Source organism: Anabrus simplex, chromosome 1 (genome assembly GCF_040414725.1).
Source record: "Anabrus simplex isolate iqAnaSimp1 chromosome 1, ASM4041472v1, whole genome shotgun sequence".
Taxonomy (NCBI): Eukaryota; Metazoa; Arthropoda; class Insecta; order Orthoptera; family Tettigoniidae; genus Anabrus; species Anabrus simplex.
The window spans coordinates 537,279,948-537,299,555 of record NC_090265.1 but is presented as its reverse complement, the minus strand read 5'-3'; the positions used below and the strand labels follow the sequence as shown (position 1 = coordinate 537,299,555).

At 39.2% G+C, this 19,608-nt stretch overlaps 2 protein-coding genes across 4 annotated transcripts in view; one reads left to right on the top strand and one right to left on the bottom strand.

The window, feature by feature from the left end:
- Positions 1–14,323, bottom strand: part of LOC136857096 (enoyl-CoA delta isomerase 2) — a 165,326-nt gene extending 151,003 nt beyond the window's left edge. For both annotated transcript variants that reach the window (XM_067135489.2, XM_067135490.2), the window contains exon 1: positions 14,094–14,323. In XM_067135489.2, coding sequence (XP_066991590.2) covers positions 14,094–14,195 — 102 coding nt within the window. In that variant the 5' untranslated portion in view covers positions 14,196–14,323. The remainder of the gene's footprint in view (positions 1–14,093) is intronic.
- Positions 14,324–14,791: 468 nt separating this feature from the next.
- The window catches only part of HIPP1 (HP1 and insulator partner protein 1), a 242,426-nt gene continuing 237,609 nt past the window's right edge, over positions 14,792–19,608 (top strand). For both annotated transcript variants that reach the window (XM_067135488.2, XM_068225056.1), the window contains exons 1-2: positions 14,792–14,927; positions 15,438–19,039. In XM_067135488.2, coding sequence (XP_066991589.2) covers positions 15,679–19,039 — 3,361 coding nt within the window. In that variant the 5' untranslated portion in view covers positions 14,792–14,927; positions 15,438–15,678. The remainder of the gene's footprint in view (positions 14,928–15,437; positions 19,040–19,608) is intronic.

The following is a 19,608-nucleotide window of genomic DNA, read 5'->3' as shown; positions in this document are numbered from 1 at the left end:
TTAAAGAGGTAGTTTAAAACTTCTTGCAAACAATTCTTCAGCCAAGTTAAATATGAACGACCTTACTTGAAAAACGTTGCAAGCATTGTTGGAATCTGGTAGTATAAGTGTGTTGACTGGGGAGATCGAAATTCTGGCCTCGGAAACTGAAGGTACTAAATCCATATCAAAACAATTAAAAGCATTGACTTGTAGAATATTCTTTCAAATTTAGCTAATTTGGTAGAAGAAATCTAAAGCCATACGAGACCGCCTGTCGTATGTTACTGTACCCATTCCCAAGAAAGCTGTGCTGACCTGTGTGAAAACTACTGCACCATTAGTTTAGTATCCTAAGCCTCCAAATTTTAACATGTATTATTTACAGAAGAATGGAAAGACAAATTGAAACTGAATTTGGAGATCAATTTGGCTTCAGAAGAAATGTTGGAACACGTGAAGCAATCCTGACTTTACGTCTGATCTTAGAGGATCGAATTAAGGAGGACAAGCCCATATATATGGCATTCGTAGATCTTGAAAGGGCATTCGATAATGTTGATTAGACCAAGCTATTTGAGATTCTGAAGGTGATCGGAATCAAATACAGAGAACGAAGAATTATCTACAATCTGTATAAAAATCAGTCTGCAATGCTAAGAATCGAGGGCTTTGAAAAAGAAGCAACAATCCAGAAAGGAGTGAGGCAAGGTTGCAGTTTGTACCCCTACTTTTCATGTTTATATAGAACAGGCGGTAAAGGAAATCAAAGAGGAATTTGGGAAGGGAATCACAATCCAAGGAGAGGAAATATAACCCTGACATTTGCTGATGATATCATTATTTTATCTGAGACTGCAGAAGATCTGGAGAAACTGCTGAATGGTATGGGCAGAGTCTTGGGTAATGAGTACAAGATGAAAATAAATAAGTCGAAAACAAAAGTAATGGAGTGCAGTCGAATGAAGTTAAGTGATGTAGGAAATAATAAATTAGGGAATTAAGTCTTAAAGGAAGTAGATGAAGATTGTTACTTGGGTAAGGAGGACATAAAATGCAGACTAGCATAAGCAAAGAAGGCTTTCCTTAAGAAAAGAAATTTGCTGACTTTGAACATTGATACACAAATTAGAAAGACATTTTTGAAGACTTTCGTCTGGAGCGTGGCATTGTATGGAAGCGAAACATGGACGATAACTAGCTCGGAAAGTAAGAGAATAGAAGCTCTCGAAATGTGGTGTTAGAGAAGAATGCTGAAGGTTTATTTATTTATTTATTTGTGTCAGTAGCACAATATAAATTACAGATGCAAATTAGATAAAATATACAAAATTACAATATTACATAAAATTAAACAGTTATTTACAAAATATCGGCCCAGAATTTCGCCACGTTAACAGCACTGATAATGGCCTGTGCCAGGTCAAGTTCTGTGCATTTAACAGGGCAAAGAGGGCAATTAAGAAGGTGCCTTGTCGTTTGTACCATGCCGCATTCACATAGGGTCTGATCGCCCTTCAGGAGGCCCCATTTCATATTGTCTTTTCATCTTCCAACGTCTGCTCTTCAGTGCCTTCCATGTAGACCAGGTTTCTTCATGACCAGGGGGAAGCTTTTCCTCCAATTTTAAGCAATCTGGTCTTCCTTGCATCTGCACTAGCGGGGAATGAGGAGTGCATAAAGCTGTTCCTGGACTTCAATCGAGTTGGTGGTAGTTGGTGTCCATGTAGGGGGTGGGCTGAGCTGGTAGAAGCCCCTAACCTCTCTACATTTGCAGCTATTTCGCGTCTGATCTCAGGAGCGGCTATTCCTGCAAGGGAATACAATTTGTCTGTTGGTGTTGGTTTCAGATATCCTGTAATATGTCTGCATGTTTCATTCAGGGCGACATCGACATTTCTGGCATGTGTGGCAACAAAACGGGACTAGCATACTCCCCTGATGAGTAACAAAGTGCTAAGACTGTTGTCCTTACCGTATGAGGGTGGGCGCCCCACTATGAACCTGTCATTTTACGAAGCAGGGAGTTCCGAGAGGAGACCTTTGCCTTGATGTTTGAAAAGTGCACCCTGTAAGTTAGAGAACGATCCAAAGTAACACCCAAGTATTTTGGTGTGTAATTATGTTCTAGAACTTTGTCCTTCCACTTCACTTGCAGCTTCCTTGAGGCTTGTTTGTTCTTCAGATTGAAAGCACATACTTGAGTTTTTGATGGGTTTGGTTTGAGATTATTGGTCTCATAGTAGTGAGACAAAATATCAAATGCTGAAGTGAGATTGTTTTCTACTCTTTCAAAGCATTCACTCTGAGAAGGTAAGGCCAGATCATCAGCGTATAGGAAGCTTTTAGTATGAGGTGGATGTGGCTGGTCATTGGTATATATATTGAAAAGTAAGGGAGCTAGCACACTTCCTTGAGGAAGACCATTCTTTTTCGTTCTCCATCGACTTCGCTGACCCTGAAAGTCAACAAAGAATCATCGGTTCTGTAAAAGGGCAGCAACAATTCTGGTAAGCTTGAAATACCCTGAGCGGCACGAAAAACGTAACAATTCAATTTCTTTCAAAAACTGAAATTTATTCTAAATTTATGACACTTATGAAGGAATATTGTGGTATGGTCCCATCTAACGGTCTAACAATGAAAAGAAAAGACGATTATAAACAAATTAAGCAAGAGATGCACATTTCATGGAAATTTTGAGTAAGCTCATAAAGGTAAATGCACTCTGTTTTAATGTTACACACTTCACAGACCTCGGACACTATCTCGGGGACCTCTGTTCGCATCTTCAAAAGCGTGTATTGCCACCTCTTGCAGCAATGACGGCATTCAACCTTTCAGGCAGGCTCCTGATTAATGCGGTAATGTTCTGTTAAGGAATCATCTCCCATTCTTCCAGGAGGGCGTTCCGTAGGTCCTGTAGGGTCTCTGGATAGCGCTGACGGACTCTTCTCCCCAGCTGGTCCCAAACATGCTCAATGGGATTCAAATCGGGACTTCAAGCAGGCCAAATCATAGCATGAATCTCTGTTTCATCCAAGAACTTTTGCACAATTCTCGCAACATGTGGGCGTGCATTGTCGTGCATTAGTGTAAAACCATCACCAATAAACGGAGCGAAAGGCACAACATGCTCCAGAAGGATTTCCTCCACATACCGATGTGCAGTAAGGTTCCCATGCTCCACGAAAACTAAATCCGTCCTTGCAGCTGTATTGATTCCTGCCCACACCATCACAGAACCACTGTGAAAAGGCGTCCTGGATGAGAATGTGCAAGGGTTATACCTTTCTCCTGGCCTTCTCCAGACCCTCTCTCTTCCGTCAGGTGATCGGAGGCCAAATCGCGACTCGTCGGTGAACAACACTTGATCCCATTGTTGTACTGTCCAGCCAAGATGTTCCCCTGTGAAACGCAGTCGAGCTGTGCGATGCTCTCTGGTGAGTTTCAGTCCTGTAGCAGGTCTTCTGGACTGAAGATTGGCTTCTTCCAGTCTTCTTCGAATGGTTCTCTCACTAACATTGACCCCTCGAACTTGGTGGAGTCGATTTCGTGCTTCAATAGCGGTGGTGTGACGGTTGCGGAGAACTTGAAGTTGTAAGAAACGGTCATCTTTCTCCGATGTTGCTCTTCTCGGACCTGATCCTGGTCTCCTTGCAAAGCCTCCAGTTTCCCTGTACATTCGTACGGTTCTGGAAACAGTAGAAGGTGTAGTACTCAACACTTCTGTAACGTAATGCATGCTGCGAGCATCTTCCACCAAAGCAACAGCTTTCGCAGCTTGTTCAGGGCTTAACGGCATGTTTACTCCAGAAAGCTGATTACGAGAATCACAGAAAGATCCTACAAACACGTGTGATTGAAAGAGGAACAATTAAAGGTACAACAATAAGCGCTACAAGAGCGGGAAAACATTATTGGCTCACATCCAGCGATGTGTTTTCCAGGTTGCGCAGGAAAAAACAATTGAGGCTAGTGCAATAAACAATCAACACTTCATTGTTTACTCGCAAAGCAACGCCAATAGCATACCCCATCTAAAAACAATGGTTGAAGTGCTTCACTTCGATCAAATAGATAATTACACGTCATTTATTGGGTGTTGCGTTTTTCATGCTGCTCAGTGTACTTTGTAAGTCTGTACAGTTTTTGTAACATGATTTGATGTTGTACAGTGTCATAGGCACAAGAAAGGTATACAAATGCTACTCCTGCGATTTTTCGGGATTGAAAACCATCTGTTTGAGATTATTGGTCTCATAGTATCATTCATTCATTCATTATCACTATAGACTGTTATGCCTTTCAGCGTTCAGTCTGCAAGCCTCTGTGAATTTACTAAACGTTGCCACAATCCTCGATTGCAACTAGTGTTGTGGCCTCATTTAGTTCTATACCTCTTATCTTTAAATCGTTAGAAACCGAGTCTAACCATCGTCGCCTTGGTCTACCTCTACTTCTCTTACCCTCCATAGCAGAGTCCATTATTCTCCTAGGTAACCTATCCTCCTCCATTCGCCTCACATGACCCCACCACCAAAGCCGGTTTATGCGTACAGCTTCATCCATCGAGTTCATTCCTAAATTAGCCTTTATCTCCTCATTCCGAGTACCATCCTGCCATTGTTCCCACCAGTTTGTACGAGCAATCATTCTTGCTACTTTCATGTCTGTTACTTCTAACTTATGAATAAGATATCCTGAGTCCACCCAGCTTTCGCTCCCGTAAAGCAAAGTTGGTCTGAAAACAGACCGATGTAAAGATAGTTTCGTCTGGGAGCTGACTTCCTTCTCACAGAATATTGTTGATCACAACTGCGAGCTCATTGCATTACCTTTACGACACCTTGATTCAATCTCACTTACCATATTGCCATCCTGGGAAAACACACAACCTAAATACTTGAAATTATCGAACTGTTCTAGCTTTGTATCACCTATCTGACATTCAATTCTGTTGAATTTCTTACCTACTGACATCAATTTAGTTTTCAAGAGGCTAATTTTCATACCATACTCATTGCACCTATTTTCAAGTTCCAAGATATTAGACTGCAGGCTTTCGGCACAATCTGCCATTAAGACCAAGTCGCCTCAAAGAATTTGCATCGACAGTATTAAGCGTAGAGAAGATCATCAAGTGACTTGAAACAGACATAACTCGGGTGCTTCTTTTGCAAGTCCTGCACATTTCACAGTGTGTCATATGTAGATCATAGGTTCAAGCAGGCTGTATGTTGATGATCCTTCAGCAGTCCAGAGAGGAGGACACCACAAGAAGCTTATTATTTGATTTTAATTGTTAGTTAACCTTGCTGCAAGTCTGAGACTAGTTATTGTGATGAACATCTCTCCTGTGTATTAAGTTGGACTGTATGCCCAGAGATCTCCAATATTCATCTCATTGACCACTATTTATAAAATTACCTGATAAGGGTGATATGCTAAAGATTGAGCTCAGTCTATATAGGTAAGAGTGAGGCCATGTTCTGATCATAGATGAGTCTAGGTTTGGTCCTTACAATATTGTTCCTGCCTAGTTGCATACATTGGCGAAGGGAGTAGATTCTGTCCTACTCATATTATTGCAGAGGAGCATTATAGAAATGGTGATTTCTTGGTCTTGGACAGAATCAGGTTAGAATTCACACTTGTCCTTGGTGTGTGATTGTGATCTGCAGTGATATAACTGATGTGCTGAGATATATTTCCTTGACTACTTGAAAACATTTACTGTATAGAGTGCAATATACATTAATAAATGTTACAGGGTTAAGAGTGACTGCAAAAAGACCTCGACATTGTTGCGAGATAGACAGCAGACAGTGATATGATGGTAAACGGGATGAAAAGTCAGATTGTATGTTTTACCAAGAGAAAATGTCCTCTCATTTTTAATTATTGTACTGATGGGGTGAAAAAATGCCTCGTGGAGATTCATGTAAGTACTTCGGTGTTAATATAAGGAAGATCTTCATTGGGGTTAATCACGTTAATCAAATTAATGTGGTTGAAAATAACAGTTACAGATCTCTTCATATGGTTATGGTTTGTTTGTGGGTTGTAGTAAGTATGTAAAAGATAGAGCCTATAAGTCTCTGGTAAGACTCCAATTAGAGTGTAGTTCCAGTGTATGGGACCCACACCAGAATTACTTAATACAAGAACTGGAAAAGATCCAAATGAAAGCAGCACGATTTGCTCTGGATGATTTCGACAAAAGAGTAGTGTTATGAAAATTTTGCAAACTTTGGGCTGGGAAGATTGGGAGTGAGGAGGCACGCTGCTCAACTAAGTGGTACGTAATTAGCTGCCAGCGGAGATGATGATGATGCTTGTTGTTTAAAGGGGCCTAACATCTAGGTCATCGGCCCAATGCCAGCAGAGAGATGACGTGGAATGACATTAGCTGGTGAATAAGCTTGAAGGGAGGTTTTAAAAGTAGGAAAGATCTTTATATCAAGATAAGCTGGAATTCAAGAGGACAAATTGTAGCAAATATTTTCTTGATGTAGTTTGTTGTTGTTTGAGTCATCGGTCCATAGACTGGTTTGATGCAGCTGTCCATGCCACCCTATCCTGTGCTAACCTTTTCATTTCTACACAACTACTGCACCCTACACATCTGCTCTAATCTGCTTGGTCTACCCCTACCATTTTTACCACCTACACTTCCTTCGAAAACCAACTGCACTGGTCCTGGATGTCTTAAAATGTGTCCTATCATTCTATCTTCTTCTGGTCAAATTTAACCAAAACAATCTCCTCTCACCAATTCGATTCAGTATCTGTTCATTCGCGATTCGATCTATCCATCTCACCTTCAGCATTAACGATACTGAGTTTGCAATAGTGCTACTGGAGAAAGAGAATCAGCCATCTAGGAATAGTCCTAGTCCGTTGCTCAGGAGACACCCGGATGTATGACAATATCACATGTAAATACACCCTTCTGGGAGGTTTCTCTCATGTCCCCCTGGAAACTACTAAAACTTTTGAATAATGACTCCACCAAGGCATGTGTTCATTATTTATTTATTTACAGAGTTTACGCCCACATTGGAGCACTTAAATCAGACTACAACAAATTTGTCTTCCTTTTCTTCTCCCAAAAAGTCTTGGGAGTCTGGTTGACCTGGCTGACCTCTCCGCATCCGTTATAACATATTGTTTCCTCTGTACAGTGGTCAGAGGAAGCCTGATGCATTTATTCTTCAAAATACTTTTCTCGCCTCTGTTTTCTATGGTTTGCATGGTAATATTCAACTCCTCCAAATCACTTTGAACTTCTTTAAACCAATTATTTTTTGATTTACTATTCCAAAAGTAATTAAATAATTGTTTAAAACTCTGTTATCACTTAGTCGAAATATATGACAAAAAAAGGCAATTCTTCTTTTTCTCATCTTGTCTGTGATGGACTCACTTTCCTGATAGATAACCTCATTCGGCAACAATCTCCACTGTCCATCCACCTGATGTTTCTTTTTTATGATCGTCCTGAGTATCCTTCGATCAACTCGTTGTAAGCGTTCTGTTGTTGATATAGTATTGAGTTTAAATAATGTTTCACAAGCATAAGTTGCTTCTGGTTTAATAACAGAGTTATAATGCCTGAATTTAGCATTAATCGAAAGACATTTCTTTTTGTATGTAGGCAAAGTTATCTGTTGTGCCTGCTTCAGTTTATATATTCTGCTCTCTATTGATGGTTTTTCATTGCAATTCCAGGTGAGATTTTCATTATAATGTATTCAAAAATGAAATCGCCCATCAGCTCTTGTTGAATGGCAAAGTTAGACGCAGAGCTAGACCACCAAAATTTCTAAGGAACATTGAAGATGAAACCTGTGAAATATACTAACCTTTGTTTTTGGAGAGCTGGAAAATGCCATCAAGATGTGTAAGAACAGAAAAGCACCTGGTCTAAACGATATTTTTATAGAGCAAATTAAACATTTGGAAATGCTACCAAAGAATGGACACTCCAACTCTTCAATAACTGCCCGGAGTGCTGTCACATTCCAAAAATCTGGAGGAAGGCTAGAGTAGTAGATATCCTTAAACCCGGCAAGGACCCTAATGACCCTAAGAACTTTCGACCGATCTCCCTTTTGTGTCACCTCAACAAGATCTTTGAAAGAATGCTTCTTAATCGTCTTGCACCATCTGTGGAGCCTTTGTTAATCCCAGAGCAAGCTGGTTTTAGGCCAGGCATGAACTGTACTACACAAGTAGTAAACCTAACACAGTTTATAGAAGATGGTTTTCAATCCCGTAAAATCATAGGAGTAGCGTTTGTAGACCTTTCTTGTGCCTATGACACCGTACAACATCAAATCATGTTACAAAAACTGTACTGAATTACAATTTCAAGCTTACCAGAATTGTTGCTGCCTTTTTACAGAACCGACGATTCTTTGTTGACTTTCAGGGTCAGCAAAGTCGATGGAGAATGCAAAAGAATGGTCTTCCTCAAGGAAGTGTGCTAGCTCCCTTACTTTTCAATATATATACCAACGATCCACCTCATACTAAAAGCTTCCTATACGCTGATGATCTGGCCTTAGCTTCTCAGAGTGAATGCTTTGAAAGAGTAGAAAACAATCTCACTTCAGCATTGGATATTTTGTCTCACTACTATGAGACTATGGTTCATGTTTGTGGGTTACTGCAGTCACGTCCTAGTTCGTGAACCATGGGCAACAGCTGAGTGGCCTAGTAAGTGGTCCTGAGAGTCGGGATACCCGTTGCTATGGAATGGGAGTGGGCATCTCAGACATATTCTGAGTCCTGGCCCTCCTTGTGCTCAGGCGGCTAGGACTATACAATCCACCGGTGGTCCATAACCCGTTAGAGGAGAGATCCTCACTTGGACTATGTGCAAGTAGGGTAGCATCCTGTTCATGAATTTACTGAGCTCAGAACACTTTAAGCAAGCCTTGGACCTATGGGAGTAACGGAGTCCCACTCGCATTTGACAGGCAAGGGACTCCTTGGAAACAACTTGGCGAACGAAATGGAATTCGATGGGGAGCTATCAATATTAATGGGGCTTATAGAAGAAAGAAAGTAAAACTGGCTGAGTCAGCAAAGAGGATGCATCTGGATGTGCTAGGAGTAAGTGATATTCGGGTAAAGGGAGATAACGAGGAAGAGATGGGAGATTATAAAATGCCAGTTGATGAGACAATTGTTGGTGACAGTTGTTCTCTAATTATTGCGGGACAATCGCTGGCGAGTCCAGTTGGACGAGAACCCTTTCACATGAGGAAGCTACTGCCATGCCAGTAGATGGCGAGAAATGGCCGAGTATGCAGTGTCTATAGTATCCCGTGAGGAGTTAAATTTATTTTGTAATTATATGTGCCAGGAAATAATTGCTGAGTCATGCAAAGTTTCGAACTCAATCACACCAAATCCTTTAATGTTATTTTTATCGGTAATCTCAGAAAGTTACAAGTTATCACTCTCACTTTTGGTCCAAATTGAAAACAGCGATCTCATTTAGTTTACAAAAGGAGTACATTTATTGTTCAACCTATTCAATACAATCAGTACCACATTAATTAAACATAGAAAATCTGAATATTATGGGGACATGTTTCACTCTTTTTATTGGGCATCATCAACCATATTAATTTTATCTTAAAACAAACATTGTTAAAAGGACAATGACATTTAGAATTTGTAAAAAAATGAACTGTCATTTGTTATGATATTAACTTTATAAAATAGTGGTTATAAAATATGATATTAGGACATACAGCACCTGCTAAAATTATTGTAAACTAATTTAAAATCTTGTCTAAAAGATAATTTGTATCGATATAAAGTTCTAAAAATGGCACATGTCTGGTACTGAAGTGGATCCTCTTCGTTATAAAAGTCAGCAATATATTCGCCGCGGCAGTTGCCAACGTAAATGTGAGGGTGAATTTTGTTTATATTGGCAATTTATTCAATTTATTCAATACAATAAATTTACTGTATTGAATTAGGAGGGTACTCTCATTTTTCACCTTTGTAAAGAGAAGGAGACCCTCGGAATGGCAAAGATGGTGGATGAGGCAACCCATCCTCTCTGGGGAAAATTAGAAGAAGAAACCACTGCCTTGTGGAAAAGAGGGATCTTCAAAGGATAAGGAAGTAAACCCTGAAGGAAAATCCTCAGATGCATTAAGCTTAGCAGGTCAGCAGATGAGTAAATTTGTACTTGCTTTCAACTACGTACAATACAAGCTTCAGATGGAAGTTTAAAAACGAAAATGGAATTGACAAGTCTCTGACTACAGTTACACAGTATGATGGTAATGCTGATGTTCGTGTAAGTGTTAAATCAGAGAACAAAACCCGATTTGGAAGAATAAATATTTTAACAATGAATGGGAAAGAAAATAAATTGACTGATCTAATGGAGAGACAAAACTCAACATCCTGGGATTAAGTGAAGTAAAATGGAAAGAGAAAGGAATGAAGAAACTACTGGAGCTGCCTCTGTGGATCCGTGGTAGAGTGTCGGCCTCCAGATCCCAAGAGAGCGGGTTCAAACCTGGCAGAGGTAGTCGGATTTTTGAAGGGCGGAAAAAAGTCCATTCGACACTCCATGTCGTACGATGTTGGCATGTAAAAGATCTCTGGTGATACATTTGGTATTTACCCAACAAAATTCATTAAATCTCAGCCATAGACGCCCAAGAGAGATCCAGTTTACTCTGTCTGCCATCTAGTGGGTCTAGAGTAAGATGGAATGTCGAAATTGACGAGCAGACAGCCAGATGGCGTCAAATTGAAATGTCTGCACACGGCAGCTGAGGCCATACGATTATTATTTTTATTATTATTATTATTATTTATCTTGTACTGGATGGATAACAGTAAAGAGAAAAGAAATGGAGTGGAATTTGTAGTGACTCAGAATGTTGAACCAATAGCTGAAGCTGGGTATGTAAATGAAAGAATTATAATGCACATACATAAAAACAAGGAACTACTGAAGATAATACAGGTGTATGCACCACAGATAGGATGTAGCACGGAAGAAGAAGAAGAGTTCCTCAATAAACTGGAAACACATATTGTTGGAGATGGGATCATTATAATGGGAGATCTGAATGTTCATGTGGGAACTGATAGAATGGGATACGAGAATGTTCTGGGCCCACATGGGTATGGTGATGGAAATGAAGATGGAGATGGAGAGAAACTGTTGGACTTTTGTATCAGAAATAACCTGATAATAAAGAACACATGGTTTATGAAGAGGAATAGCCATAAGATCAGCCGATATAGTTGGGATGGACAGTATGGAACACTCATCGATTTTATAATAACAGACCGAGAATGGGGAAGATAGATCAGATGTAAAGCTTTTCAGGCGTTTGCTCTATTAACCAGCGTTTCGTCTTAGGTCTGACACTAGACTCATCAGAGTGGGATGTGTCAGACCCTACCCACTGACGCTGGGGTGTATGCAGATGAACGTTTGTTTTCTATTAGTGAAAAATATCTAATTCCTTCCATGGGAACTTAGAATTTTCCATGGGGAAGATAGTCATGAATAAGAATATAATCCCCAGTGGAAGTATGGAAATGATCATGGATTTTTGATTGTGGAATTAAAACAAGTAAAAATCCCCAAAATTGTATTGAAGGAGAAACCAAAGATCAGGATTTGGGAATTGGAAGAGGAGGAGGATAAAATAATGGCATTCCAAGATTGTATAAAAAGGAAGTTGCCTAACACGGAAATACAAAGTGGAGAAGAAGAGTGAGACAATTTAAGACAGACATTTGTGGGAGCAGCAACTGAGGTATGCAGGAAAACAAAAGCAAAGGTTAGGGAAAGGAGGCACGGTGGTAGACAGACAAAATAAAAACAGAAATAAAAGAAAGGAAGAAGGTGAAGAAAGAAATGGATAAGGAAAGGCAAAAAATATATCGGAGGGATGAGAATAAGATAGAAAGGTTACGTGTGGAATACAAAAGATTGAAACTACAAGTAAGAAACTACAAGGAAGAAAAGGAGAAATGTTGGGGAGAGTTACCAACAAAATTGAGCAAGATAGTCGAGGAAATCAGAAACTATTATACAGAGTAATAAAATGGAAAAGCATAAATCTAGAAAAAATCAAGGCATTAGAGAGGGAAGATGGATCCATAGTACGTGACAAATAGGGTCTTCAGAAGGTGATGGCAACGTCATGGAATGCTTCTGGAATTCTAAAAAGGTTGATGTTCAATTGTTTAATATCATACGGATTATTTCATAAACTGAACTTACTGCCAGTCATCTAGTATCTGTTATAACCGAAAATTTTTGTAAACAATTGAGTTGCCGACGTTATATTGGTTTTTATATTCAAGAAAATTGATAATGTGCCCCCCCACCCTGGAAAAGATTCAGCGGGTGCCCATGGGCAAAGCATTTTGAAAAACTTTATAACGAGGATGACTGCTCGGAGGAAGAAGGAGATAAGAAACTGGAAATAATACATGGAGAAAAAGAAGAGAATCTGATAACATGGTTGGAACTTGAAAGGGCAGTGAAAGCAATGACCAAACGTAAAGCAAGTTGAAAAGACTAACTCAATGCTGATATGATTAAGGCAGCAGGAAGCATTGGATTACAGTGGCTATACAGAGCCCTTGATGCCATACGGAAGGATGAAAGGATACCTGAAGATTGGCAACAAGGAAGCATTGTACCACTGTTCAAAAAAGGAAATAGGAAGAAATGTGAAAATTATAGAGGTATAACCATATTATCACATGGGCTAAAAATAATGGAGAAAGTCATAGAATAAAGACTGAGGGATATAATATTAACACAGAGGAAGAACAATATGGCTTTTGACCAAATAGATCAACAATAGACTTGATATTTACAGTGCGAACGATAATGGAAAAACACCTGGAAAGGAACAAGGAAATCATATTCGTATTTTTGGATTTGAAAAAAGCTTATGATACAGTTAAGAGGAAACGTGTGTGGGAATGCGCACTGAAAAGGAATGTACCAAAACCATTAATTAACAAGATAAAAATGTTGTATCATGAGAGTAAAAGCAGTGTACAAGTGGGGAGTGGTGACTCTGAAACATGTTATACAAAAAAAGGTCTCAAGCAAGGAAGTGCACTGTCGCCATTATTGTTTATTATATTGATGGATAAAATCATAAAACGTGTAAAACAGAGTATCAGTACGGATGAAGTGAATGCTTTGGTATTTGCAAATGATGTGGTGATTTGGGGAAAGGGAGAAAAGTACAAAGGAGACTGGACATTTGGAATGAAAATCTGAAGCAGTTTGGAATGGTAATTGGTAAAAAGAAAACTGTAGTCATGCACTGTGGAAAAGAGAAAAAGAGAAGCCAAGTGAACATATGGAGAACGGTTATAGAGTTAACATTATATAAACAGTATTTCGTACCAATTGTAACATACGGACTAGAAACGCTGGTAACTAATAAGAGACAAGATAGTAAGATCCAAGCAGTGGAAATGAAATTTTTAAGAACTACGGTTAAAAAGACAAGAGATAGAATTAAAATTTTAAGATCAAAGGAGAGCTAAATATAGAACCGTTAGTACAGAACATACAGAAAGCAAGACTGAGATGGTTCGGACATGCAAAAAGAATGGGAAGGGAACAGGTAGCAAGAAGGGAATAATTGGAAAGAGAAATTAAGGGAAAGAGACCAGTTGGAAGACCGAGAAGAAGGTGGATGGATCAGATTTGGAAGGACATTAGAGAAGCTGGACTGGATGTGGCGAAAGTAATGCAGGAAAAGTGGAAGGACAGAAAGGAGTGGGACATTGATGATGATGAATATTTATGTAAACATAAGTGATATGTGTAGCTTAAAGGGCAATTATTAAAATAATATATAAGTTTCCTTCAGCAGATGTCATAAATTATTTTTTGTTTCTGATTTCGAAAGTATGCCTGTCAGGCTAATTGCGCCCGACGGAACACAACAGTGGTCTTACGTTATGAATTTGTATTAAACTATAACCTAAACAATACTGCCTACCATGCAATTCTTCTATAACCTCGAGCGATAATGACTTCATTCATGAATTCCGTGTGGCTGTAACTTATCACTCACCTTAGAGTTTATGGCATTTTTCTTTGAAGGCCTGTTAAATCTAATAATTTTAAGACCATTACGAATGGTAACATTAAGATGTTGGTAACCCACTAGACCCATATTTTCTTCTCGAATACAGAGTACTAATTACTTGACAGCTAAAATAGAGTAATAACAAGGACACATATAACAAAATACAACTGTTCGACGCAGAGAAGTCCCTGAATGAGAATCAATCCTAAGTCGAAAGGTCATAGATTACGAGCATACTATGACCAAAGAGGATGTGTAGACTCTCACTGTCAAAACATTTTGATGAATAACATGCCCATACTGGGAGCACATATAAGTGGAATGCAAATTCATTAACACAGTAAGGTTTAGTACATTTTTATTTTAACTACAACATTTAGTAATTAGTCAAGGGTTGAACACTCCGCCATTCTTCAAATCAATTCTTCGTTAATATTGCGTTTTTGTTCTTTTTTGCCACCTTATCGTATGGATTTACTGCAATACACTGCTATATTATGGCGAGATAACATGGTAGTATTTAATAATAAGAGGACAACGCAACAATATAATACAACGTAGGGGTTTACTCGAAAGAAGGTATACCAAAGAGGAGGCATATAGAATGTTTTCTTTTCCCCTATCTACCGGAAATAGAGCGTCGAAATATGTTTCCACGCATGCGTAGTGATATGACCGCCACACACTTGGGGAAAACAGGTTGGCGTTCATCCGATTTTCCTAATTAAAAATTCGTTTTTTACAGGTAATGGTCTTAGAAACGTGTGGTCGGGACATGATTCAGTCTGTTTTGTACACTGCGAATTATTATTGTAACAGGTAACTGTTTTATACCATTTGTTTTCGACATGATTGTGTACATTTTTTACGGTTGCCAATCGTGATAATACATTTCGCGTTGTTGCGATTTAAATACTTTTAATCGGTGATTTAAATTGCTGTTCTACGTCTAATTCGAGGTACTGACTTGTGTCCTATATCATTTTGTATATGACATTCAGTACTATCATATGTTTGCTCGGCGGTATGTGTCATTTCATAAAACCGCCCAGAAACCAGCCCTGAGTAGACCTGGTAATATTAGGGAACATATTAAAGTTTCATCGGAGGTTACGAATGTGGTTATTTGAGAATTTGTTTTTATAGAGAATGTATATTTGTAGTTTCAAATTGTAGTAGAAGCATGGCATTTCATGAACTTGCATACTGTTTAATTTTCGATGTTCGATTTATCATCCATTAATCTTGCTTTTTAAACACAGTCAAATGAAAATTTGTGTAGTGTGTGTGTGTGTGTGTTCGTAAACACTCTATTCTTGTCTTTTTCAGATTTTTCGAAACTACCAGTTTAGAACCATACAGATGCCAAGTAGTTGGTTTCTACTGACAGACTGGTGATTGTGCCTTGCCATGAATGAGTGCCTTTTGTTTTGGTGTATACCAAGGTAGTGAGGTGACCAGTTGTGTGGTGAATCTTTAGTTTCAGTGTAAGTCATCATGTTTGAATGTATCTTTGAAAGTGTTGTGTGTCTCCAAGTTGTACCTGAGGAACCTGCATGGTTTCAAGGATATGGATGTAGGGCCTACTAAAGTGAAAATTGGTAGAAAGCAGACAGTTGGAACTAGTGTTGTTAGTAGTGGAACATTAGGCATTGTGGAAAGGAATTTATTAAAGGATTCTGTGGCTTCAAGCAAATTATCGTCCTTACTGTCTTCACTCATTGAACCTATTGCTGCTGCTCCAAGAATGCCCCAACAGTCTGGCCCACGTAATGGCAGTGAGGAAGAGAAAGCTGCTTTACCACAACCACTGGCAACACCTACGTTCTCCATTCCTCCGCATGTGATGGGACGAAATATTGAAAATCCTGTTGATGATTTGGTGGCTCATGGGCGTAGACTACAAAAACCTCGTCTTGGTGTGAAAGTGCCTTACCGTAATTTGACAAGTCAGATTGTTACTCAAGATGAAATTGCACAAGAAATACTTGAACGTTCACTGAAGAAACACCCTGTGCATGACACTCCTGAAAGAGGTGATATTTTCTTTGCTATTAAACTTACTCAGAGACTTGCTAGTCGTTTGACCCCCTCCTCAAATACAGGAGTAGTTCCTGCTGTGTCTGAAGCTAGCCCTGGAAAATCCGCTCCGTTTCAGGCTCAACAATCGTTAGCAACACCACAGCCATCGGAGACGTATATTATTCCAGATTATCCTCTGAATGTCCCCGTAGTACCAGAACAGATGCAGCCACTTCCTGATCAAGAGTTGTTGGCAATTCTAGAAGGAGATGTGGATCCTAACTGGGCAGCAGAAGTGAAGCCTCTGTCTGTAGCAAATACTCGTGTTGAACATTATTCTCATCACACAAATACTATAAAGCTGGACCCTGTGTTGGAGAAAGAATTGGCATTAAAACAGCTCATGGAGTTTCAGACAAGTTCCAGAAAGAAGAAAGAAAAACCACAGTCGGCAATTCCCAACAAACCTGTTCGCAAACCAAGAGTATCATTGAAAAGAGAGTTGCAGGTTATTGAAAGTGAAACTTCAAATAATACGCAGGGCCATGCATCTTCAGTGGATTCTTCCAGTAGTAGCAGTAATAGATCAAAAAATATTTCTACTCGGTCTGAAACAAATAAATCAAAAACTTCATCAATTAAGACTCGCAAAAGGAAGTTGCAAGACGATGTTTCTAATATTGCTTTAAAGAAATCACGGATAGAGAGAAAAATACCTGATGCTGTTATTTCTCAAGTTAATGGTGAACAGAAGAGATTGACAACTCCAAGAATCACCAAGAAGACTGAAGGGAAAGTAAGAAAGCAGAAAGTTGATAGTAAAACTGCTCCTTCACTATTAAGTGTTCATGATGCTCATGGTACAGTTTGTAAATCAGAAATTTCTGCTACTGATAAGGATAGTACACTTGCTGAAGCAAATAACCTGAAACCAAAGAGAGCAGGTACTTCAAATGGTTCTGGAAACAAACTTAACGTAGAAGGAGGTTCAAAAGGAAAATCGTTGAATAGTAGTCCTACGAAACCTAAGGACTTGAATGTTTTCTCGTTTTATGGAAAACGTGATAGCAGGGATAAGATTGAAGTTAACTCTTTGAAGGCACTCACTGAATCTACAGAAAGCACGATTAGTAAATCCATCCAAGTTACACCTACTACAAGTACATCTGTTCCTGAAGTGTCTCTTGTTGAACCTCAGCCTCATTTCTTTGCTCCTCCAATAAGAACTTACAGCCCAAAGAAGGGAGTAATAAAACCGGCTGGTACTTCACCACAAGCTTCTGTAAGAATAGAACAATCTCCTGTAAAGGCAAGGATAGATCTTCCTTCTCCCAAACTAAAGGAAGAACCTCAGTCTTCTGAACCAAAAATTGATCATTGTTCTCCCAAATCACTAATTACTGTAATTAGGTCAAAAGGTGAGAAAGTCTCAAACAAAGTCAAAGATGATCAAATGCCATTGAAATCAAAGGTTGAAGCTAGTTCAGGGAAGTTGAAGGGCGACATTTGTTCTTTAAAGACTGCTGCAGTTAGTACCCCATCACCTGAAAAGAAACTTCAAACTTCAAGGGAAGAAAGTGTTAAGAGACGAAGAATGAAGGAAATTGATAAACTTCTTCAAGATGAAGGAGCTATTAATATCTTATATGATATCGAAAAGGGTGATACTAAACGGCGCTCGTGTATTTCAGAAGTAGAAAGTTCAAGCAGATCAGGACGAGTTGTGAGGGGTCGCCTGAAGTCAATTCGGCGTAAAAAGAGGGATTTAATTCTGATGAAGACACGGTTGGTAAAGAATGCTGTCCTGAGGTTGACTGATTCATCATCAGTTTCTCTTGCACCAGTTAGAGCACGTATCAAGAGGCAATCTCAAACCCATGTAGCCTTAAAAGCCACATCACAACACCAGTCTAAACACATATCACCTGTAAGAAAGAGATCTGTGGACTCGCATGAATCTCTTCGTTCACCACCTCCTCTTACCCCACTGGATTCGCCTTCTCCTTCACAGTCTTTTACATACCCACCAAGACTTCCTTTAGCAGCAGAGGCATCTAGAATTATTCGTCGTCATTCCTCTAGTAGTAATTTTTCAAGTCGTAGTACTAGTCCAAGTAATGTGCGTCTTAGCATAGATACAAATCAGCCAGTGGAAAGTACTGAAAAGAAACCAGACACTAAGTGTGAGAGAACGTTGCTACCAGTAACTCCATCTGGAAATGTACCAGTTTCAAAACAGGGTTCAAGTGTTCGTAAAAGAGGTGTGCCAATATTTGTAAGGAAGGTAGAAAGTGTTCAGACTTATACGCCTAAAGGTAAAAAGAAGAAAGATGTCAAGACATCAGAATCTGCTTCAGTAAATCTTTTTAAGACTGTTGTACCAAATAGAAGTGTGGGAGGTTCAAGTGAACAAGGTTCTAAAGAAATGAAAACTGGTCCTAAAGTACAAACTCAAACAAGTCAGAAAACTGTAGGTGACAAGAAGAGAGCTTTAGTTACTAATAAAATGAGTGCTACTGATAAAGCTAAATTAAAAGTGGAAATGTCCAAAAACTTTCAGAAAGGTTTGCAGAAAGTTAAAGGACCTAAGTTAAAGAAGAAAGCTTCAGAAAATGTAATCACAAAGGCTAAGAAGAAAGAAGATGCAACAAAGGATAAAGTTGCAAAGGTGAAAAAAGGTAGTGAAGCAGCGATTGGTGAGGTGTCTGATTTGAATTCTTGTCTTGCATCAGTAGCTTCAGCATTTGCAGCAGAAGGAAAAGTTGGTAAGAAGGGATCTGGTTCAAATGGCACATCTCATACTTCATCACCTTGTCCCAGCAGAAGTTCTAAGAGTCCTACACCCAGCCGACCCCCTCTTCTGAAGAAGGAGCCACGCTTAGCAGCTCCTCTGAGCCCAAATGCTGCAAGTAAGTTTGCTAAATTTTATTATTGCTTTATTTGTTTAAATTGTGTATGTTTGATTTAGTTTTTGAAGATCAGTGTGTAATATAGGTAGCCTACAGTTTCAATTTAATCATTTAGGTAAAATGTGCTACGAAGAATACTGCATCAACTGAATTTTTTTCTTTTTTTAAGCCATGATTGTGGACTGAGATTGGTGTGTTTGAATCAGCCCCAAACACATTTCAGTTGCATTGCAAAATTCCTTACTTGGTTTAATGTCATCTAGCTGTCATACAAATAATTTTGAGTTATTACTTAGATCACTGGTGTCAAACCTTGCCCACCCTAAGTTAAGTGCTCATGCTAGAAACGCCTGTGCACACAGGCGCAAGTCTCTTCCACTCAGTCGGCTTGTACTTCCCCATGTTCCTGACTTGGCTGTGCATGCGTACGGTATAGATGACAGGCTCGAGTTGTCTGTTTTTGGTCTGCAAGTAACTCTGGTTGAAACATACAACTACCTTGGCTGTGGCATAACGATTGACACAGTAATTTTTTAATGTGTGTTTTTATTTGTGTACTTTTGTATCAA